This window comes from Lytechinus variegatus, chromosome 12 (assembly GCF_018143015.1).
Source record: "Lytechinus variegatus isolate NC3 chromosome 12, Lvar_3.0, whole genome shotgun sequence".
NCBI lineage: Eukaryota > Metazoa > Echinodermata > Echinoidea > Temnopleuroida > Toxopneustidae > Lytechinus > Lytechinus variegatus.
In genome coordinates, this window is record NC_054751.1 from 26,176,256 (window position 1) to 26,201,906 (window position 25,651).

At 36.6% G+C, this 25,651-nt stretch overlaps 1 protein-coding gene across 1 annotated transcript in view; it reads left to right on the top strand.

Annotated features, from left to right (window-relative positions):
- Positions 1-25,651, top strand: part of LOC121424879 — a 91,830-nt gene that overhangs the window by 57,668 nt on the left and 8,511 nt on the right. The window contains exons 4-7 of the mRNA XM_041620727.1: positions 12,467-12,637; positions 19,133-19,246; positions 21,530-21,776; positions 22,277-22,533. Of these exons, the coding sequence (XP_041476661.1) occupies positions 12,467-12,637; positions 19,133-19,246; positions 21,530-21,776; positions 22,277-22,533 (789 nt within the window). The remainder of the gene's footprint in view (positions 1-12,466; positions 12,638-19,132; positions 19,247-21,529; positions 21,777-22,276; positions 22,534-25,651) is intronic.

The following is a 25,651-nucleotide window of genomic DNA, read 5'->3' on the forward strand; positions in this document are numbered from 1 at the left end:
CCATTTCATTTTCATTCATTTTGCACAATTCGTCGGCGGTCATTCGAACCGTTTAAAGTTCAAAGTTTACTATAATTTTCACACTTAGTTCCCCAGCCTTACAACATATTCATTGCTTGAAAAATACATGGTTGGAAAAACCATAACTTTCTACCTCCATGGAAAGACCAAGAAAATTGCTTGATGTTGGTATTTTTATTTTTACATAAAACTAAGGATCCGAGAAAATATTGTGAAAGAGCTACATGCTTGTAATTTCGATTTGAGTGACTCAGATTTTTCCTGTACAAAAACACCATAGGGAAAAAGCGAAACGACGTTTTGACTGACCACGATTTCAATGCGCGCGATCAGTCAAACGTTGTACCACTTTTCACATGCAGAGTCAATGCAGTGACCAGTGCCAATATGACGGTTTGGTTGACCGTGTGCATTGAAATCGCGGTCAGCCAAAACGTTGTATCGCTCTGTTAAAGTACACATTTCCAATGGGACTTGCACATTTTATTAAAAATTTCTATGGCATCGACGTGAAAATCCTCTCATATCTCAGAAAATAAATTGCTTCCTAAAAATTTGGTTATGATTAGAGTAGGACTTGTACTTAAATTTTCTGCAAAAATCTCAAAATCAAATTTTTTTGGACCAAAATTGACTGATACGACGGTTCGGATGACTGCAAATTCATACTTTAGTTTAATTAGACCAAATGGTATTTGGACTAAATGGCTATTGGACTAACTGGTTATTAGACAGAATAGCATTGGACTGATAAACCTGTGAGATATAGTTCCTTTTGAAAGAAAAATTCACTTTTTTAGGGTAGGCTTACCAGCCATGATACAAGTACGTAATTTGTCTACCGAAATGCCAAACCATTAAAATAAATGATTATTCATCTGTTTCATATACAAAACCATTTTTCAGAAATTTTAAGTATACATGCAAACATGATTTTAAAAAAGTTTGTTTCTATGCATACACCAAAAATCAGTAAGCTGTTGGTTGCACAGACCCCCAAATTCATTCGACTAATTGATAATTGCAGCTATAATCCTATGAAAATAGATATTGAGATACCTAAAAGGTCAAAAGTGTTGAGATTTTTAAATTATACAAGAGTTGAGACCTCATTCAAGGGGAAGCAATCTTATGTTCAAGAAACAATTTCTGATTTTATTAATTGATTGTTGGTTGATACAGCCTTACACTAGTCATATTGTGTTATCAAAACTGTACCAAATCTGGTAACTGGATCCAAAGCAATCAATTTTAGACTAAATCATTTCTTATTTGATCTTGTTGGCAAGGGCCATTTCTAGAAGTATTTTTTTATTGAAAATTGAATCCTTTCATGAGTATTAAGTCAAGTGTGTGGTTTTCAATTCATATCACATTTAATACTTCACATGAAATTTTAAGTCCATATACATTGTGGAATATCAATTTTATTTTGTTCTAGAATTACATTTAGGCAAGGAGGAGGATGTAGATGTAGAGGAAGAAGAATAGATATGAGGTAATTTTTTGTTCCTAATTTTAATCCAAGAGACAATTAACCACATGGACTTCCAATCAATCACTCATGCCTGACACATTGTCAAAATACCCTTAACACTTCACAGTTTTCAGAAACATTTCCTGGTAAAATAGATTACTTGAGTGAGGGATTCATGATGTGAATGAAGAAGAAATGAAAGGGAAAAGGAGAAATCAGTGTGAAATACCAGCCCTCATGGGATAAAGGTCTGTTCTTCCTGACAGAATATTTCTCCCCCACCTTTTCTTCTGTTTGACACACCACCATTTCCTCCTCCCCCTCATTCACCACCTCCCCTTTTCCTCTTTCTCCTCTCCTCCTCTTCATCCATCCCCTCCCCTCCTCCCCCCTCTCCTCCTCCTCTCTCTCTCCTCCTCCATTCTCTCTCCTCCTCTTCTTCCATCCCCTCCTCTTCCTCCTCCTCATCCATCCCCTCCTCCTCCTCCCCTCTCCTCCTCCTCCCCTCTCCTCCTCCTCCCCCTCTCCTCCTCCTCCCCCTCTCCTCCTCCCCCTCTCCTCCTCTCCCCTCCTCCCCCTCTCCTCTCCCCTCCTCCCCCTCTCCTCTTCCTCTCTCCTCCTCTTCCTCCATCCCCTCCTCATCCACCTCTTCTTACATTCCATTTCCCTCCTCCTCCTCACTCACCACCTCCCCCTCTTTCTTTTTTCCCTTTCCTCATCTTCATCCTGCCCTCATCCGCCTCTCTCCTCCTCCTCCTCCCCTCCATCCCCTCCATCCTCCTCATCTACCTCCTTTCTTTTTAATACCGCTGACTGGCTGAGATATAGTGAAATTTGCTCTGCTAAATTGGATGCTACGAATGGACATGATAACTAAGCATAAGATGACTTGCATTAATTTGCATTTTTAGTCAATTAACAGCAGTAGATAGTTGAATCGAAATCATCTAGAAAGGAAGCGAAGTCATAGTAGGCGGTTTCAGACCGCCTTGAAGTTCGCCAGTTCCAGGTATTCTCTGATCGGGAAATTTACCCCGATCAGAAAATACCAGGTATTTTGGTAATGTGAAAGCAAACTACGCGTAATTTCCCCAAAAGAAAATACCCGCTAAATAGTAGGTACTTGGCGAAATTACGAGAACTTTCGTGGGGATTTTTCCAAGGTCGCAGGTATTTTGGCGATGTGAAAGCAAATTACGGGAACTTTTATCCCAGCGTGTCGTTGGGCGCGGCGGCGTGGGTGGCTGCTGGGCTAGTGATTTTGAATCTCCCGCCTTGCCTGCTTATCAGACCACACTGCGCATGCTCGTAACTTCGGGAACTTATCCCGAAGGATGTGTTTTGGGGCGGTGTGAATGCAGGAATAATTAACGGCTATTTTTTAGCTTTAAAAAGTTCTTGTAATTTAACGGGGATTCTTGTGATCGAGGCGGTTTGAAACCACCTAGTGTTATGTATCTGATAACATAGCTTCAAATATGCCATACACGTTTTAGTAACTCTTTAAAACCATGTTCACAAGAATGAAATCATAACTTTTGAGGTACATGTATCTGTGAACACAGGATCCTGACAGAAATACATTCATATACAAAATCGGTAGGCCTAATTTATTTTTGTTTCTAGTTCAAGTATGATTAGACTAGAAGCAAATAATCCTTTCAGAATCTTGAAATGAATCCAAATCCCATGGCAAGGGAAACAGACTGGTGACATCTGTAAGGAAGGTGTTGATAATGTGTCATCTTCATCAACCAAACATATCCCATCGGACAGTAAAAACTATAGTGAGAAAATGATAAATGTGAGAGAGAGAGAAAGAGAGACGGGGAGACAGAAGGATATATGTAGAGATCATAGAAATGAAGAGAAGGGGAAAGAGGAGATGCTGGAACATAGATGAATATGTAATATATATATAGAAAGAGAGACAGATAGACAGAAGGAGGAGGATATGAAGAGAGAGAAAAGAGACAGAGATAGACAGATAAATGTGGGGGTTTTTTGGGGGGAGGGGGATGACAGGGATTTAAACTTTTTTCCAAATAGATATATATTTACCAGGGACAAGTGCATATTTGATTTATATATACTTTACACTCTTTCAGAGAGCTGCTTTAACAAAAATAAGAATGAAATGGTTTCTTTTAAGATGCTTCATAAAAAAATATGTTCTGATTATCAATAAGTTTGATCTCCTTCAAAGATTCTTCATTAAGAAAATGATGTTCTGATGTTAGATAACTTTAGAAACCGATCCTTTCTGCTCAGTCATGCTGATAATGGGCTTTTTTGATCAATTAAAGTCGCAGGAAACTTGTAAATTATGGATGATTTCCAATCAATTGCGTCCACTCTCCACGCCACATCAGAACCCATTAAAAGTGAAACCTTCAGATCCTGGCTTCTCACTCGACGTGCTCGAAACAGAATAACAAACGCAACTTCCACGAGAAGCCGGTAAATAACCCAATTACGGCACGCAAGCGAGACACTCGCTGCCCTGGTCAGTGGGCAAGCGTGTCTCGGGGTTTTGTACCGGATTGTTTGCAGGGGTGATAGCATTCCGGTGCTTCTTGGTGCGACCAAGTTTGGAAACATATTTTGGTTGCAGATGTTTAATTGGGCATGCGAGGATGACGCACCAGTATTCCCATGTGCAGCCGATTCAAGGAAATTATCAGAAACGACCATGTTGACAGATATCCCATGAACAGGCCTTATGTCAAAATGATTAGATTTTACATCAAGATAACTGTGGTTTAACATAAAAGTAAAACTGAATTGTGGTCATATTTTGTCAAAAACCGTGTTTTCAAAAGATAAGTTTGATGGTATTGTGACGATTGTCAAACAGTGTATCATTGAATAGTTAAAGAATATAAGTCATAAGGAGGAAAAGTTCTTGTGATTTTTTCCCTTCTTTCAGTGGAGTTTTTTACAAAGACATCTCAGCTGTTAATTGTTATTTAACCGGCATTTTCTAGAATGTTCTAGAATCTGTCCCCATTCTAATTGCGAAAACTCCCTAATGTGAATTATAGTCGAGTCTATGATTCCAATCTAAAAGAATTTGTGTACTGGCCTTTTGAATCATCTTTTATCCATTATATTTTGTAAAAAAAAAATGTTTTTAATGTTTAGATACCTTGCACCTTCCTCTGAATTGCATTAAGTTTTCTTTAAAAAGAGCCTATTGGGCTTAAAACCTTGTAGTGCCTGAACTTATAAATATCTTAGAATTTCCAACTTATTCCATGCCTTAGAAGTTGTTTCTTATCAAGAGGGGGAAAAAACCTCAAAAAACTAAATTTTAATGTTAAACCACAAAATTTATTCAATAAAACACATTTTATTTTGTATTCCCCAAACATTTTCACTATTTTTTTCTTGATGATGTTGACTCCACTGGGTGGCTTGGAGATAAAAGTTGGCTTATTCAGGTAAATTGCTATTCAGCAGGAGATCGTCTTTCCCATGTCCTCCCCCTATAGGTAATATTTTTGTAGGATAGGGAAATTAAGAGCCTTGAGCCCTTGACATGTATGATTTGGTATTGAAAGGATGATTATAAAGTTGCTATATTGGTACAACCTATTTGTCTCAATTCCCAATCAAGATTTTACAATGGCCCACAGGTTTTCCTGAGAAGGATGCGTTAAAGTTGGAAAGAAAGAGATGTGGAAATATTCCATCAAGGAAAGGATGGACTAACCATGGTCGCTGTAATTTATAAAGATTAGGAGATTTCATGTGAAGAATGATTGGGAGGTATGCTTATTCCCCTAATTATGTGATTTACAAAAGAAAATGATGAAGGGTAGCTCTTATTTCAGTTTGGGTCAGGTGATGTCCGTCTAGGTTGAAGTGTGGTTAAGAATTAATGATGGCTTAATTGCGTGAATTGTTAATGTGAATCACCACTTGGTCTAATAAAACCAAAACAAACCCAATCTCATTCCACTTGGTCTATTGTGTTTTACCAGTTTGTCAAAGGGTGTGTTTGTGCTTCCATTGCAAGGACAGAATCAGCAATTTCAAGCGTCGATTCAAAACGCCGATCGTAAACGTGGTTCTGGGAGTGCTTTTTATGCTTAACTTTTCAGAGCAAATCATGGTTTCCAGCTGGTTTCGCATCGTAAAGTGAGGTCAAATTGGGTGCGCCTTTTTTCAAAAGTCTTTTTCCCGATTTGGAGATGACATGGAGCAATACGACTGTATTTTTCATCTCACCGGAAGCATGTCCCAAATGATGTCATTTAAACAGGTTTACGATCATTGTTCTGTTTATACTTCCCCAGAAAGCCTGATTCTAGTGAAACGAAGTTTACAAACGCACCTTTTTGCGAGTTTACGATCGGTGTTTTGAAACAGCGTTTAAATGAAAGTAAGCATGGACGCAACCATGTTTTGGACTAATCACGTTTGGAAACGCTGATTCTGGCCTGAAAAGTGGAAGCATAAACACGGCCTAATAGCAATTGGATCTATTACCAGTTACCCCTTGCATAATTTTGACTTGTTTGACAGCGATGACTGGACCAACTGACAATAAACCCTCATAAGACCAAATTGATTTCGCAATTTCTCGATAAGTTAGTAGTAGACCAGATGATTAGACCAAATGGGGAAAGCTGTTATGGGATCGCAGGTGGATCGTGATCGTAAGAACAAACTGCCAATAAGTAGGACTGGACCAAGAGGTGATAAGACCCAAAACATGCTATTTGCAGTAGAGTGGGAATAGAATCTGCTATTGTGACAAAATTAAGTAGTCAAATATGATTTATTCACACTGCACATATTTTCCTGAACCCCAGGAAATTGTTTGGGCCAAGGTAGGGGGGGGGGTCTAAGCCCCAAGTTCCAGGGGTAAAGCTTAGCCCAATTTGGTTTCACACTAACTTTTAGCAAAGTTGGCTAGCACTGTAAATAGTACGGTACTATCTGGCCCTGCAAAAAGCAGGGTTAGCCCGCATATTGCGGTACTAATACCCTTTTTACACACGCTAAAATTTCCTTAACCCTGTACTATAGGTGAGGCTAAATTGCCAAGTGGACTAACCCCACCTTTAGTACGGGATTATTTGGCACTGCAAAAAAGCAGGGTTATCCAAACAATGGCGGTGCTAAGAGCGATAGTACGGGGTTAAGATCGCTAGTGTAAAACAAATGTGGGCTAAGCTTAACCCTGTACTACAGGCGGGGCTAAATGGTAATTTAGCCCCACCTATAGTACAGGGTTAAGGAAATTTTAGCATGTGTAATACGAGTGAAGTACTTGTACTATGAATGATCGATAAATGTGTGCGATTTTGGATATGACCCGAATGACCCCTCCGTGGCTCGTGAATATTAATGAGCTACCACTAGTCCAGGGTTAGCGAGTTTCGTGTGTGAAAAGCAAGCATTCCTTATCCGGGGTTAGCAATAACAATTTGGCATGTGTGAAAAGGAAAAAAATAGTACGGGGTTAGCGATAGTCCGGGGCTAAGAAAATCCTGTGTAAAAAGGGTTTAAGAGATGCAGTATGAAATGAAACCGGTCTAAGGAAAAGTGGGGCTAAGCATTTGTCAATCATGGAAGTAAAAATTGCACGTTAATCACGCTCTGTGTGGCAAAATCATCAATATTCATAAGCTGCACGATAATCTGGGATTAAGGTGTTACCCCCCCCCCCCCGCTATTAAAGCAAATAAGAAAGATGGTATGAAACCAAAAAAGATAGTATGGGATTTAATAAGGATAGTCCTTGGTTAAAGCTAGTATGGGGTTAAGGAAATGCAGTGTGAAAAGCATAATATTGGATATAAACTTGTAAGTTGCTAGAGCTTTGATCCCTCATTCACGCCTGGAAATATATCATCTTGGAACATACAGATTTAAAACGAAGGTTTTTCTTGATAATGAAGCAAGATCTAACTGGGTAGGGGGTATACAACATGGGCAGGAGAACGGTACAACATTTCTCCTAGCTAGCTGTCTCAAATTATACACAAACAGGAAAATCATGAACATGGATTCTTGAACACGCTACTGACACAAGTCGATAGAAGCAAAGGAAAGTTGTGGGAGGGGGTTTCCGACATCCTTCAAGTTCATGATCTTGGTAAATTAATATAAACATGTTAAAATTTAGGCATTCTGTTAGGTAAGGTCAGGTGTAATGCTTGAGAGACATATTTTTTTATTTCAGAATGTTCTGGTTCATAGCAAAGCTAGTTTAAAATTGTAGTTTTGCTCGTTACTGCCCTATTTTCTGTTTTATAGGTCCTTTCAACTACTAAAAGACAATGACATTAGGCTATATATTTATTCTTATCCATTTCTCAGTGTTAATATTTTACAGATAAAGAAATTATTTAATTTTATGGTGTTTCTTGAAATCCAGATATTTTGATCTCTAAAAACGTATTTTTCTCTATTCTCATAAATTAGCTTTTGAACGGAGGGGGGGGGGGGGATTGAGTCTTTCACATTCTTATGCAAACAAGTATTAAAGGGGAAGTTCACCCTGAAGAAAACTTTGTTGTAAAAATAGCAGAAAAAATAGGAAAAAATATTGGTGAAGGTTTGAGGAAAATCCGTTAAAGAGTAAGAAAGTTATTAGAGTTCAAAATTTTGGATTTGTGACGTCATAAACGAGCAGCTGCCCCATGTGTTATGTAATATAAAATTTATGAATTTCAAATTTGGTATGGTTCCTGATGACTTAATTTTGTTTTCTTTTCATGATAGGGTGTGAAACGATTTGTCTATTGATATACACAAGTTACAGTGAAAACCATTTTCAATTTTCTGAGAAAATGACATTTTCATTGATTTTTTACCATTCGCTATGTAGGGATGCTGCTCGCATATGACGTCACAAATCAAATAATTGAAATTCTAATAACTTTTTAATTATTTGATGAATTTTTCTCAAACCTTTGGCAATATTTTTTATTATTTTTTCTGCTATTTTTACAATAAACTTTTTTTCAGGGTGAACTTCCCCTTTAAGTATTTTCAGCCAGGATCTAGTTGAACAGAAATAATGATTTGATGGATGAATGAAAATACCTCTTTAAAATGTATTCTAAAATCCTATATGGGGGAATCCATGCGCAATCGCAGTTTGAGGACACAGGATATATCTATCCACTGGATGAGCATTTTGGGGTTAAGACTTAGGATTACTCCTGAGTTAGACTCTAGAGATTTCCTTAGAATGATCTCCACCTTCTGATGATACTTCCGCAACTTAGTGGAAATTCATGATATTTCTCACAGCTTAGCAACAGATCGTCTGTCTCTGCACATGTTTACCACATACTTCGTTACTATTTCTTTTCCTACTTATTGTTTATTTATTTAGCAGTGCGACATTGAAGATATCTTCAAGTGAGTCATATTCAATTTTATTTGAATTCATTACTAAATTGAATTAATCAATCGTCCCTATGAATAGATTACAATTCACAGTGGGAAGCATCTGCAATGTACATTTCAGAATGACAAGAGAGCACATTCAGTATTAAACTCCTTCTTAATAATATAAAACTAAATTTGGCTAAATGTGATTAATACACAAAATCTGCATAAACCATAGTTTTAAAGCTAGCTTGCCTATCAACTTATATCCTGACCCCTGTTACTCTAAAGATACAATCAATTCTACAATCTAACATAACTTTTAAGTTGACGAGCAAACCATGTATGAAAAGTTACTTTCAGATTTTCAGTGTATATAATTGTTAATATTGGTCTTAATAGGCTTATGAATCACACAAGTGTGTTGTTTTTGTCTCAACATCAATACTGCTAATAAGCAGAGCAAGGGAGCATCGGTCTCAGTAAACCGATTGTTTAACTGATGTATGCACGCTTACCCAAAACAGAACAGATATCAAACTTGATCATACCATCTCCTAACAGACAAAAGGTCATAGAATCATATCCATCTACACACAGCTAACACCCTTCTGCCACCGAACAACCAATTTGATGAAAATAAACTGTCATTGGGGTGTGGGTTGCCGGTGCTCGAGAGGGCAAGATGGAATGCTGTGTATCTGGTTGCAAAAGTCAAGTAGGGTGGAAGAATCGGTATCGGCGCGATGTCATGTCCTCCTCTCGCCTGCTTGGCTGGTCGCTTAGAATCGTCATCTTCTGAGATGCAGTCATCCTCGAGCTTCTAGCATCAGTCACAATACGACCGATCAACTACCTTTATCCAATGAGACGTAGAAAAAATCTTAGTTGCAATCAATGACAAATATCAATCGCAATTTTGTATTTAACAGTGCTGCCAAGTAGTTCAGATTTTCCATATTTAGTACTGAAAAAAAATAGAAGAATACCGATGGATACATGCAAAATAATGATTTTTAAAGCTTCAGGGTTTTTTTTTGTTGTCCTGTGGTATTTCTTTGAAAATATTGATTTCCTCACCAGAATACTGATATTCAGTTTTAAAAACACTGAAATGTGCTTGTTAAGGTTGGCAGCTCTGTTAATGGATAAAAAATAATCATAGTGAAAATCAATTCTGTTCTGCGATGGCTTTCAGCAATCGCAGAATTTTAATTTCCTATACTATTGATTGATTTCAGGAATAAAATTGACTTGTTATTGATTGTAAGTTACTTGCAATGCCAGCAAGTATCCCATGCTTTGCCATGAGTATTTCTAATATTACTGTCATAATAATTATCCACTTCCCTGCAAAAGTTCATTAATCTCATTTATGATACATTATAAAGAATGAAGAAGACTTGGGCATTCCTGGGAAGCATTTTCTTGTGTCTTATCAGTAATTTCTTTTGAATAGGTTTGCTCCTAGTCAATCATACGCAAGGATATCGGTAGCTTTTAACACACATTTGTGAAAATCACTGACCAGACATTTTGTGCAAACCTCCCCTGAAGACAACCAAAACACCATCCTCTGTACAACAAGGGTGTCAGAAAGCATCTCCCATTGGTAGGATGCACCCATCCTCAAGTCCTTGTCAACAGTTCTGACATTTTGTTAACCTTTCATTCTGAAATCAATTAGCCAACACTAGATGCTTCCAATAGGTTGGATATGTATCACAAGATTCCATGGTTTTGCACAGGTTAATATCAGGGTACCAAGATCTTTAAGGGGCATTGTCCTCGTCCAAAGTTGGTTAGAGGGAGCGGAGAAAAGTGCAGCTTCCGTTTATTTCGTCAGTTAAAAGTGTGTAGGCATTCAAGTTAGTATGTTATAGTTGTACCTGTGGCAACTCTTCGTGTTGCACTTTAGGTATAAATGTTTTAGTCAATTTCTCCAGGTACCCCTTATGGGTTTTCCTCCCCTTTTCTTGTTCTTTCACAAGTGCACTGCAGGGAATGACTACAATGTTTTATACTCTTTATTTCAAGGCCTAATGTCCTGTGATTTTTCTGATTTGTAATTCATGTTCATCTCAGTTTGTACGGCTAGACATGTTCCAAAAAAATCCATTAATATCAATCTATCTTGATCTACCTTTCTTTAACTGGTGGGTGTTTCATAGAGCTAATTGTATAATACAAGGAACTTTACAGATGCCCTGTAAACCCTTTCTTACGGTAAATTTTGCGCACCAAATATTCATTTGTGTCGAAGTACATCTTGAGAGAGGATCACCAGAGTCCCGTAACACAAAGGTTAGCGATTAATCAAGCGCTTCATTTTCACGATGGATTGTACATTGTAGTCAATGCAATCAACCGTAGAAAAAGTTCTACAATCATTGCTAAGTTTCATGTTACGGGTCCCAGTTGTTCATGAAGTTGCTTTATGAAACCCTCACTGGAGTGTGCAAGTATATTTAGGTCATCCCATTTTATGGTTTGGAGGGAGTAGACTCAATATCCGGCCATCATCTTAGAGTTGAGCTAGGTGGTTTTGCTAAAGTTCATTTAAGATCAGATTTAAGTTAAGATCCTCACCATCTACTAAGGAGAGTAAAAGACTGTCTTTAGTGATATTCTTAGATTGTTAAGTGCATAAAAAGGAAATTTTCCGGAATGACAAGATATGAACTAATAGGCTTATAAACTTGTTTAGAATTTGTATAGCGAAATACAAGAGATGCAGTTGAAGCATCATATAACCAATGCAGTGCATATAACTGTCACACAAGATAATGGAAAACTTTTAAATGCCTTGATAAATGTGTCAGTATTGCTTATTTGATTTTATTCTCTTGATGCATTTGGACTGTTGTAGTGGATGGTCTGGACCTTTGAATATTTTACCGAATGGTATGCATTCTGATAATTTCTTTGGAAATGAGTATCAGAGCTTCAAGGACTAGACATTTTACATGTTAAACTAAATATCGCTGCCCCCCCCCCCATTCCTTGTCACCATGTAAAATGACCCCCCTGGTTAAATGTTGCTCAACATTGCAACATGAATGAGAATCCAAACTTAAATTTTGCTGAGTAATCCAGCCTGGTTCTTTTATCATTCTTCAAGCATTTTTTTTTCTTCAGTGAATAGGAGACCATATATCCTGAGATAGATGATGTGTTGATGGTCTCTAGTGGTTTCTGGTTGGTGAAAAAGAAGTTGTGTAATTTTCTTTTTTTTAGCTCTATACTGATCTTACACAACCACACACAGATCAAGGGTCATATGCCCCTCCTTTGCCATTAAATATGTATTGTGCCCCCACTTTTTTAAGCACCCCTTTTTTCATTATTAATTTTGAAAAGTCAGTCGCTTCTAAAAACAACCTTCTTTTTCAGTGACAAACTTTCTGTCTGCGCTGAATATTTGCAAACATTTCTGTGGAGCAGATTCTAATCATATCACATGGTACATATCAGACAATGAAACCTTTATTTTGCATGTATGCTTAAAATAACAGATAAATGATATCACCATCCTCTCATTTCATGTAAAATGTATTTCAAATCATAATAATTATTTGATGAATATAATTTTTTGAATATTTTATTTTCAAATAGAAATTCCGCCCGTCATCCACAAACGGTTTCCAGCAGAGATAGCAGTCAGTTTAGGCCACAACGTAACGCTGAACTGCCCTGCTTCGGGGAATCCCCCTCCTAAGATCAAGTGGCTCAAGAATGGTGACTTTCTCCTTCAAGATCACTATGGAAGGATCATCATCACACAAGGTAGGGAGATCTTCTTAACCCCATCTTACGAAGAGCTGCGATTGATCCGATCAGCCTCAAGTACATGGAAATCCATCAGTGCCATAATTTTTCTCCAGGAAATTTTCACAATGTCCTTTGTAAACAAAGAGAAGCACAACTGAATTTTCAAGCAAACAATGATTGCATGAATATACATCAGATCTAGAATTTTTTTTGAACATATGTCGATTTTAGATGTTGACATTGCTGGCTTTCCATAGTTGTGGTTGATCGGATAAATCATTGCTCTTTGTAAGACGGGACCCTGTTCATTTTACCTGTACATATGGCCCTTTACTCTGAACTGGGGGGTTAACTTAGCCCATGGTCTAACTCTGCTTAAAATTTGTGAAGCAGAAAATGTCAAAATATTGTATGTTTATTATGTTCAATGTACTCTTTCATTATGTTTTAACGATGAAAAAAAAATCATTCAGTTATCATTCCCAGACAGTTATGAACTGATATATGGAACTTTTGCTGTTAGAGATCCGTGTCACAGTTGGCTATCCACAGTTAAACCACAACTTAAAACTATTAAGAATTAAGTTAAACCATTCAGGCCAATGTCATTCAGCAATATGAAATTCATGTTCAAATTGATATTTATTGTTATTGTCTTTAATCTTGTTTTATTAAAGTCATCATCTAAACATATGCTTGAATTATGGGAAGCAAAACATGTCAGAACTTTGTTGAAACTCATTTTCATTTGTTTACTGCATGCTTCAATGGTGAAGGAAACTATTGTAGACTCGTAGTATGCTATTGCTAGATGATTTTTAACTGTTTGAGTATCGAACATGATTTTTGATTGAATATGAACTGTAAAAAAATTACAAAAAGTAAAAAATCACAACCTCTAAAATAAAAATAGAATTATGCATTTTGCATAGAAATAAAAGCAACATACAATTATGAAATTAAAGAAGGTGGAGCAAAAGAAAAGAAGAGAACCTTACAAGTCCATACCTCATAAGTTTAAACCTTGAACTTTTGAAAGCATGAAAATAGCTACAGCATAAATTGATGTTCCATGAAATAAAAGATGAGGTTGAACTAGTTGCAATTTTTCTTGATGTGTATAAGTTGTTTGTTGAACTTTTGTATAGCTTTTGATCATAACTTGATGTGACAAAACAGCTAAATAGAGATGTCAGTCAATGTTGAATGATATTGTCACAAACAACTTTGATTTATTTGACCGTCAAAATATTACACCAATGTTTGGTCAACATTTCTGGTTTCCAGCCATCTGTAATTCCTTGTAGAACAGCAAATGTTTGATTTGTTACAAGAATGTCCATGGTCTTCAAGAATTTCAACACTTCCTCAAACCAATGAACTCTGGATTTAAAACTTTTCTTCATGTTTATAGGTCTTTTGAGAGAAAATAACTTGTCTTAAAGGTTACTTTGGGAATTGTACATTTGTTGGAATTGTTTTATTAAACTGTTTATCCTTTTTTATATTTTTTTTTCATTTTGGGGCCTTGTATACCTACTTAATTTCATTAGTTGACTGCTCAGTCAGCCTTCAAAATAGCATAAATGTGTTTTATCTTTAATAAGAAATGATAATTCATACTGATTTTATGACCAAATGTCTTTTAAGTGAAAAAATGCTAATATGAAGAATCAAACCTTTCATTTAATTTCATCTCATGCAGTATGTTTTTGTAAGATTTTGATTTACTTCATTATTCTTTAATCTTTTGTTTACTTCACATCACAATTGCTTTGATGAATTGTTTTGTGATTTGCTTATTATAATTTGTAACCAGTCTAAAGTAGATTGTAGCTCTATGAATTATGGAATACCATATTGGACTATAATGATCTACTACATTTATGAGATGTAATCCAGTAAATTGGAGAATGATTACTGTCATTCAGTAATTCAAAATAACCTGCAGTGTTATTTCGCAATATTTGTCCCACCTTCCTTTTTTCTTAGTGATTCTTTTTTTATTTTTTTCAATTTCATGATAATTCGAAATAACTTGCAGTGATATTTCACAATATTTGTCCCATCCTTTTTCTTAGTGCTTCTTTTTTTCATTTTTAAAAAAAATTTCAGACACAGGTATTAATTACAATTGTGTTTTTTCAATAAATCCTTCTATTTCTGTAACTGTTTTGGAACTTCATTGGAAATGCCATTGTTCGATCTTTACGCACTTACTCACTGTTTGATCACAACACAGTATAATTTTGTAGTCTCGTTGGTGCTATAACATTTCTGCTTAATCCAAGAAAAATCAGACCTCGGAAATCAAGACGTCAATGTCAAAGAGATGAGGGATTATATACATATACCGGAAGCTATGTGTGCTGGAGGCATTTTAACCTATTTCTAAAGATTTGATGCAAGAGAAAACAAAATTTATATAAATTTAGTTTGTTTCAAATGTCATCTTAATTTGAAAAAGGTAAAGGGCTTGTTTTGGGAGTGATAATAATATCCTGAATGTTTAGAACCAATACCAAGGAATGCCTGAATATTTCATCAATGAAGCTTGTAATCATATTTGAATATTTCCTTTATATGTAATTCCCTCCTATTTTAACTTCTTTATTCCCCTGCACCTTCTAAAAGTTATACTAGATTGGTGATACATTGATTGATGAATGCAGTGTTCAGTGTTATCATTTTCATGAAGTCGATCAAATGTCATGCAATGGGACGTATATAATATTATCTTTTCACTTTTTGGTACCTCGTACAAAATCAGCTTTCCATTTCATAGCACATCTCATTATAGTTGAAATAAATCCACCAAAGTAAAAGCCCCCATCAAAACTTATATTTTTCAAGAAACGTAGAATTTAATTCCAAGGTATATCTTAGATATTATTTTGATGAGGCATGCCCTAATTCTGATTTCTTTGTCCTATTTATCTGCCCATCTGGGAATGTGTGGAGAGACTCATGTCTGCACGATTCAGGCAATCTTGTGGACAAAATTGTCAATTGTCATATAGCTCATAAATCAAGAATATCACTACATTCATTTTACTTTCTGTTAAAGAAATTCCCTTTAAACGGGCCTGACCACCCTCTTTTTAATATTGTGAAAGAAATCTAGCTTAGTAGTTTCATAACAACACCAGGGCCAGAATTATTACAAACAATTTAGTAACCTTCATTTACTAAACCTCTTTCAAAGGTAATTACTAATGTCCATCTTTTATTCCTAATGAACATATTTTTTCTCCTAGTTTACATCCGTCTGGTCCCCCCCCCCCCATCATCGAATGTTTTCTTCTTTCTCCAAGATTTTTTTTTATTATTAGTTTTCAATTTCATTTGATTTTATTTGCCCCTATCTTAGACATGGAAAAGAAATACTGAAAAAAAAAACAATGATAACAAATTTCATGTATTTTACAAAATGAATTTGGTGCTTTTGAACTTATAATATAAGCCCATTTTCTGAACTGTGGTATATAACTAAATGCATGGTCGAAGTCTGTGCTAACATTGACGGAAGCTACAAATGTCAAAATATGTTTACACTGTAATGCTTCATGTGTTTACTGGGTTTACCCCCTTGTGTTAATGTTGAAATACTATTTCAAGACAATTTTCAATGATTTGTGACAAATGTGACAAATTGATTTTCTAGAGATATGTGTGACATCTGGCAGCCCATAGTTAAAGGCTTGGTCCCGCTGCACTTACAGATGCAGAGAGGATGTAAAACGGAGAAGAATCTTGCCATCCGTTGGAAAACGTATCCGTTTTGTACTCTTTGCATACATATTTCATAGCTCTATATCCATCGAGCATCCGTCTACTCTGATTTCATTGTTCGCCCATTGTCCATTGACTGGAGTGGATGATGGATGGAGCCACCCTGAAATTTCGCTTGTCCGCTGTATCTGTTATAAGTCCGTTTTTGTGTCCGTCGGCCAGTGGGACCAAGGAGATATATCTCCTTGGTGGGACCAGGCCTCAACCACCTATTTAGACCATGGTTTAGTCTGTAAGAAGATTGACATGAAATTAGGATTTCTGAAATGTGGCTGCACATATATGGGGGAAAGCATGTGGTGAAGAAACTGGGGGGGGGGGGGCAGAGAGGATTAGGGAGGCAGCAAAGGAGGGGTAGAGATCAAGAGAACAAAGAGGGTGGGGGAAAATGGAACTAAGAACAGATAAACGCACAACATTCAGATTTCAAATGTCAAATGGCTTTTGAAACCAACTGCGGAAACTAAAATGATGAGTGGGATTATCTGTAACTCATTACGAATTCAATGAAGGAATTAAAGAAAAGGAAAAATAAATTACAATTAATCCGTAACTCATAAGCGATACCAAATCAGCAATTCAAGAAAAGGTTAAAAATTGAAACGAAACTCCGCCTTTTCAGGATGTCCTTCACAAATTAATAGCAAAGTCTTATTTTATACAGGATCATTTTTGCTTGCCTCTTTATGGAGGCCAAATATTGGCAAACTCAACTGCCTTCCAGCTTTTAATAGATGCCGACACTTTGATCTTTAGCACTAGACAAGTGTACTTCAATAATCTTCAAATATTAGCGATGATCAAACATATCATATTTCGCAGACCTATACCACCCTTTGTTCATTCCGAAGAGCAAAAGCAAAATATCTGAACAGCACTCTTCTTCGGTTTCAATAGAAATAAAACAACATTTACGCAAGCTGTTGTAGCGTTCAAATATAACTCAATATTGACATGAACTATTTTCTAACTTCTTGATCTGGATTTGTTGAATAACAATCCATTTTGGGGAGGTTGTTGAATTTTAATGATGCCCCCAATTTCAGTGTTGAAACCAACACTCATAAATTTCTCCCTATGAATATACATTCTGTGTCTTCAATTTAAAAGCAATAGGAGTGGACTTCGATGCCACTTAATGGTGAAATATGTTTGCTTCGAGTAAAGTTCACAAGCAATAGATAGGTCACTGGGTATTGCTTGCAATGGAGTATATGACTATGATCCATGAAAGCTCATATCAAGTGAATGAAGAAAATCTGATCAGTTTTTGGTTATGTCTAATAAGGATTTCAATCAGGTTTTCATTGATTGTGGGTGATCTTGGATTGGATTCTGGGATGTAAATTACAAAAAAGATTCCCTCCGCTATCCCTCCCCACAACCACCATTTACTTCAAGGACAATTTTAAAGGTGAATTGAGTACATGTAATATCCTCCACCTACCCGCCCGCCCCCATTCTCTGTATTCCACTCCTTTACTACCTTATCCGTATCCCACCAGCACCCATCTCCCCTCCCTAAATCCCTCCCTATACACCATGCACCACCCTTTAATGTTAAAGGTAACTTCAAACATAAATTGAAGTGGGAACAGTGATTGTCCTTCCCCTTCCCCACCCTATCCCCTCTCCCACTTTATTATCCTTATCCTCATTCAAGCCCCTCCCAATTTGTCCACACCCCCCCCCCCACAATCCCATATGCCACCCCTAATGTCAAAGGTAAAGTGAGTACTTGTATGTATTATCCCTCCCCTCCCTCCCCAATTCCCTTCTACATAGTCCATGCCATTACCCTTATTCTATAACCCCATCACACCTCCATTATCGCATGTGCCACCCTTTGAAGGTGAAGTGGGTTCATGCATGTAATATCCTTCCCCTCCCCCACCTACCCCCTTATCCTGACCCCATCCTCACCCCTCCCCCAATCCCTCCCCATTACCCCCATGCGCCAACCTTAATGTCAAGGGTAAGTCTGAAGGAGGAAGGGGACACTCCCTTCCCCTAGAGATCACTGAACTCCTGGGGTAAACGAAGGCAGATGGACTCACTTGATCATGCCTGGCCACACTCCACCTAATTCAGTTTCTTCCAAGATATGACCATTAAAATGCGCATTGATTACGAGAAAATCTCCTCCACAAAGTCAGTTACACTTTCCTTTATACTCATACTTATCTCAATATCCAGCTGGGAGTTTCTTATATTCCTCCTAAGTCGAGATAAGTAGGCAATTCTGAAATATGTATTTATTCAAGCATTGCCTTGTACTCATAGACAGTGCATGAGCATGGAAAATATTTCATGCTACAACAAATTGATCGATATTCATTCCCAATTTTCATTGAGAAATTATGAAAGAGAAATTGCGACATTCACATTTATAAACATTTGGGGAGTAATTACATAATTATGGATTATTTTACATTGGGCAAGGATCAACATTGATTATGTGATGTGTATGATTTAAACTCATGGAAGTGTTTACCATGAGAACAATCATTCCCAAAATGCATTTATAAAATCACAACTTCGCCATCTGTGCATGATGATTTTATTTTAATATTCACTTCTCCCATTTCTTGACACTCATAAATAACATGAGGGATGATAGAGATTATTGAGTACCGATTCCTTTACATGAATGTAGGAAATTGTATCTTTCCTCCCTGGTAACGGCTCTCATCCTGTTTTTATTTCCCATCGTTGCAGATACGCTTGTCATTCACAAGACGTTGCTGTCGGACAGTGCGGAGTACTCCTGCATCGCCTCCAACACGGTGGGATATGCCAAAGAAGATGTTAGGGTGAAAGTTTCTGAAAAAGGTAATGGAATAATGATGGTGTGGAGGAAGAAGGAGGAGGGGAAAGGAGGATTGGTAAAGATGTTTAGGAGGATGGTGAGGGGGAGTGGGAGAGAAGAAAGGAGGATAAGGGAGAAGAGGGTTGAGGAGGAACGGGAGAGAAAGAGGAGGAAAAGGGAGATGAGGGTTGAGGAGGATGGTGAGGATGAGATGGGGAAGAGGGGGAGAAGATAAAGACAGAAACAAAAAGCAAGAGTAGAAGGGGAAAAGAATACAGGAGAAAATGAAGAAAAAGAAGGAAGTGAAAGGGGGAAAGTGGGGGGAGGAGAAGGAGAAGAAAAGAAAAAGAAGAGGAAGAGGAGGAAGAAAAAGAAGGAGGAGGGAGGGGGAAGTAGCTGCAGAAAGAAATGGAGAGAAGGTGGAAATGATGAGGACTGAAAAAAAAAAATATTTAGTACGAATGGAGGGTAGCGGTGATGATATTTTATTGCGGTGGTCATGGTAGTTACAGTGATGTTAGTGGAGATAATAATCAATGATTAAAGTGATGATATAGATGATGATGGTGGTTGAATAAAGTGATGGTATTGGTGATGGAAATGATTTTGCTGATATTGATGATGATATTCCTGTTGCTAAGTAATGTCATTGGTAATCAGTGAAATAAATGTGAAAATGCAAATGGCTATTGACCTAAAATTTTCGCTAATATAATGCTTTCATTAGTTTTGATAATTTCATTCTAAATACCTAAGAAATGTATGAGAAATATCAAAGACAGGTTATTATATCAAGAAGAAAATATTAGTATTCATTGATGATATTTAGGAAATTGTCTTCAGCAATCAATCAAAATAGTGATGTGTGTTGACCGTACTTGCTGAAAAATTATTATACTTGAGTGACAATGACTTAGTGCAATTTTGCATGAATTTGTGGTTTTCTGATTACTGGATTGGAGAAAAAGCATCCCCCTAATTGCATTTGATGCCCATAGCGGCAGAGGTGCTATGTACTTTACCTCAAAATAGCTACGAGCGAAACTGGTATGTTGTTGCTCCCCGCCATAGGAGCATGTTCCAGTATTATATTCAATTTAATTCCAGTTTACACTCTGCTTCACAATAATTCATTGTTGAATTAAGAAGGCATCAATGAACATTTTGAGAATAATGGATTCCCGGTGACAAAGCAGTGATGGAGATCTATCAATCTGTTTGTCAAAATTTGTATTGACACATGTTTAATTTGAGTTTTGCGTTTGGACATGCTGTGACAGCATTAGTACCTGTACCATCATCTAATTATTAATGTAGTACTTCAAGAAAGTATAAAGATGTTTTCTAAATGTTAACTGCCTAATTTTTACATATTGTAAAAGACACATATCTCATAAATGGAGGAAAATTTTGGTTTGAAGAATGTACTCTTGTAGTTGATAAACTTTCATCATCATTGTGCATGCAATGATAAAGTGCTCGTAGATGTTTTATTTGATGCAACAGTGGCAATCCTAAATGGTTCCATTTACATTTTTCTGTTGTACTATTTTTATGAAAAGAGAAATTGAAGTTTAATGTCTCCAACATCATTTGAAATTGTCTCTACTCATTTTAGGGGTGGGGAAGTTATTTCATTTTGTGTACTTTCATCTTGAATTATTTTCATGGATTTTGATTGATGAGTGGCATGGTTGCATTCACTTTAATTTTGAATATGATTGAGTATTAAAATGATTATATTGTACAATTTTAGTACTTGTTTGATTTTTAAGAATCATATTTGTTTTTAGAGTTCATTGAAGTCAAGGGTTATTTACAGAGCCCTGACATTATTTATGATAAATTGATTCATGTAGTATTTTCCCTTTTTGTGAACTATCCTGCCCTTGAAAATTCAAAGAAAATACCCTTGAATGTTATTCGGGACAAATATTTCAATTTATCCAGTAACATAATTTTTTTCTGTACTTGCAGGATTTTTTTTTGGTATGCTTAACAAGTAAATCTGGAATTATTTGAATTATGTTTGTTTGTTCAATCATTCATTCCTTTATTCTTATGGTGGGTTGTTCACTTGTTTCTTTTAGTGTTATTGGTGTCATTTTGACAAACAATGAAAATGTGCTGATTATGCTTCTATCTGGGTATTTGCTTTGGGGTTTACGTTCATTTCGTTTACAAATTAAAAAAGTATGTAAGCATTTTGGGAATAGTAATTATAAAAGTTTTTTTTTGACGAATATCCTGGTTGGCTTGATACTCAATTCTTGCATTTTCACCTTAATCCTTGCCTCTCCTTGCAGCAATAAAGAAGGACATCGGCTGCAAAGACGGGACAATAGAGGGCCTCTATCACATGCAGAGCATCGCAGCGTGCAGTGGGGCCTGGAAGGGTCACGTCAGGAAGGGGAAGGCCTTGTGCGCCCATGGCTGGCGGGTATGCAATCATGAAGATGTGGATTCGCTCAAGCACATTTCATGGCTGGATGCAACAGGAATGAACGGGTGCTACGCATACAATGCAGCCAACAATGATGGTGTCTGCACAAGGTAAAATGCAAAGGAAAAAGTAGTATTGAATAAAAATGAGTACATATATGTATTCCAACATTATTCTGCCCTTAAATTTCTTTTGGAAAAAATAATTTAATGATTCCTCATTACCTGTTTTGTCAGCCATTGCATGCACTCATAAAGTAAAATGTAATTCAGCTCAGTTTAGATTCAGTAGATTTTTCTTACATCTTCAAAATACAGATCAAATTATAGTAAGGTAACAGAATTATAACTTAACAAATAATGGTTCAAAATGGTAAAATATGACCAGCAACTTTAATGCAGCAAATGTGTGGAGCAGTCAGTGTCCATCTCACACTTTAAAATCAATAGATTGGAAGAATGAAACCTAATTTCACATTTGAAATGAACATTTGATTACCACTTAAAGTTTAAAATGAATCTACCATAAGTTATACCCGCTATATCACACAAAGAAGTGAACATCCATTGTTCCAGAAATTTAATGTACGTCAACAACGCTTGTCTTTCAGTTGTACGGGTGAACCTGGCCACGACATCATGGGCGGGGTCGGCAGGCACTGTTCTAAGAGGCGACAGAGGCACGACTCCTGCCTGGGGGAGGGGCGTATTGATGTCTTCCCCTCTCACAGGGAGTCCATCTATGAGATGCTGGACAGGTGCTCCTTCCAAGAGGGCCTGCTCTCTGGTGTACTGTGCTGTAGGATACCCAATAAGCATGACAGGAAGAAGGGAGGAGCAGTCGGAGGAGGAGGTGGAGCAACGCAAAGTAAGTTCTTCCAAATTTCTCCTCTCCTGGGGAAGCGTTTCATCATTTTCGTTGTCATTATTTGATCCGACAAGTTTTCAGATCGGACAACTTTCCTTGATTCTGATTGGCTTAGAAGCACTGTTACTACATGGTAACTGTCGGATAAAGCAGGACTTGTCGGATCAAGTCCTTTCAAGAAACGCTCCCCAATTTTTTACATCTCATGTCGGCTTCAGAGGTGTGGGTATAAGAAATTTTCATACAGTATATATTGAAGAGCTGGTTTTATTTTATGATGTAATATTTTAAGACCTGTTGCATATTAATTTAAGAAATTTACTTTTATAATAACTTTGCTATCCAATGGTAACAATGATTAACAACCAATCAGAATCATTCATTGAAGCCGTCATTGGATGGCAGAGATACAATAATAGTATCCTTTTTTTGCAATGGAGCCCAGGTATATAGGATTGAATAATGCATTTAACATAGAGTCCTATAGTGTCTTTGAAGCAGCGAACATATTTCCAATTTTCTGCGATGAAATTTTATCAGCTGTGAGGGAACTTGGAAAAACGTGTTGCTGTTCCAACAAGATTAAACCTTGCTTGTTTTTGCTGAAAATCCAATCAGGAAGGCTCTGATCACTCTTCTATGAATTATATGGATGTACAGATGAAAATGTTGCAATATTGTATTTTCACCTTTGTGCAAATATGTCAGCAGGAGTAGGAAGAAAATTTATGGAAGATTGATTGATAAAAGGAAAGATGATTGACAGAGAGACAAAACAAATCAGAGACAAAGAGAGAGAGAAAGAGATTGATGGTAAATAACAAGAGGAGATCTGGGGTGGATAATTAGGCATACATAGATATAAATGTGAAGGTTTTACATAGAGAATAGAAGGGATGATAATTTTAAAAAGAAATAATAGGGAACTAATTGGAAAGAGTGAAGATATCCATCATTCATTATGTTTCATGAAAAGAAAACTCCTTTTGTGCATATGTTATCCGTACTCTATCCGCATATTTTGTTATTTAAGACATTGCAAAAAATCCATTTCCTTTTATATTTCTTCCTAAATTCATCCCTAGAATCCATTTTTTCACATTAGTTATATGATGTAACACCTGGACCATTCAGCCACCAAGGTTACACACATTATGTTCCTGTGTAAAATGAATGATTGACTTGCTTTTTAGGAAGTGATATATCTTCTATAAATCTCCACCTACAGTAACAAGGCTTATTGGAGGTTGCAGTCACACCTCACCCATGGTGAAAATGGAATGCAGAATTACAATAATAAGAAGTTGCCAAGAAAACTTGTTTTCATATCGCTAATGAGAGGAAAGAAATAGAATTTGAATTGAATTTGAATTTATTTTCTAAGATAGCAACATGATAACATAAGACAAGAAATACATTTGATTACATACAAAAGTTAATGGCAGCAAATAAAGTGAAATATGAAGGAACCTGCATAAAAAGCAGAGCTTGTAATGTCTGCAGGTTCCTTAAAGGTCAAGAAAAATGTTGATTTGAATCAATAGAGAAAAATCAGACAAGCACAATGCTGAAAATTTCATCAAAATCGGATGTAAAATAAGAAAGTTATGACATTTCAAAGTTTCGCTTATTTTCAACAAAATAGTTATATGAACGAGCCAGTTACATCCAAATGAGAGAGTCGATGATGTCACTCACTCACTTTTTCTTTTGTTTTTCATTGTTTGAATTAAACAATATTTCAATATTTACGAATTTGACGATTAGGACATCCTTGCCTGAAGCACCAAATGTTAAAATAATGGAATTCCACGTGTTCAGGGAGGAATGAAGCTTCATTTCACATGACAATGACGAGAAAATAAAAATATGTCATATTTCATATAATAAAATACAAAAGAAATAGTGAGTGAGTGATGTCATCAACTCTCTCATTTTGATGTATAGCTATTCGAGAAATGGCATAACTTTCTTATTTTACATCCGATTTTGATGAAATTTTCAGTGATATGCTTGTTGAATTTTTCTCTTTTTATTCAAATCAAGTTTTTGTTGGGGTGGACTTTAATTATGAAATTAATAATCAAGGAGATCGGACACTAAAAAAAAAAATCCAGACTACAAAGGACAAGGAAAAAATTAGCATATAATCGCGGGATAAAGAATGAGAGGGAAAGTGGACAAATGTGACATAGTGGGGGATGAGCGAAGAATGAAAAAATTCAAATTATACCGCAGTTTACCTTTCAAAACGTACAAATCAAATACATTATATATATTTAACATACGTATTCAGCCATAAACATTATGGATTATGACAAACTTTTATGTTACCCTGTTCCTCATATTTCCAAGCCAATAGAGTTTTATTAATGAGCGACTCTCTTTAGGATTGTCGTCTCTGATTTAATGGCAGCCGCAGTAGCAACAAGGTTTGACGGAGGGATTAGCTATTTTTTTCTAGGGGTAAATATGACTTATCATTATCAGTGAATTTGACGTGAATAAATCTGCATGTCAAAGAATCCTTTAATTCCTAGCAATTATCTGGCCTGTTTGTGCAAAAAAATATATTTACTACACAGTAGTACAAGTACATCACATTGCTGTTTGTCAACCGTGTTGACAAACACAAATTTTACCCCCTCCTCTCAAGAAATCCAAATTGGGTGGAGTTGTCTGTAACATGAAAGGGCATAAACTCTGGATTTTACTGGTAGTATGTGACCAGGGCTCGTCACCAAGGCAAGATAGATCCTTCATTGGATCATACAGGTGTGCCTAATGTTGGTGTAATTGCTCCTGTTACAGACTGTATTGCTGTCCAGTGGGAGCCATTTGGGTCAATTTCCTCTGGAGCCATAAAACAATCCCAGAACCGTGATTAGGGAAATTTTGTAGTAATGTGATGACAAGAAATGCTGAAGTCATGTTAGGGTGAAATATGTTGGTAATGAGTCTCTATTGGTTTCCTATTGACTTGTTGTCCAGTCATGTTTTGTAAAGAGAAAGAATGGTGTAGGGCAGGGCGATAAGAGAGGGAGGGGGGAGAGTGCGTAATGGAAGAGAAGAGAAAGAAAGTTAGAGAGCTAAGAAATGGAGCAGAAAAGGTTAGAGG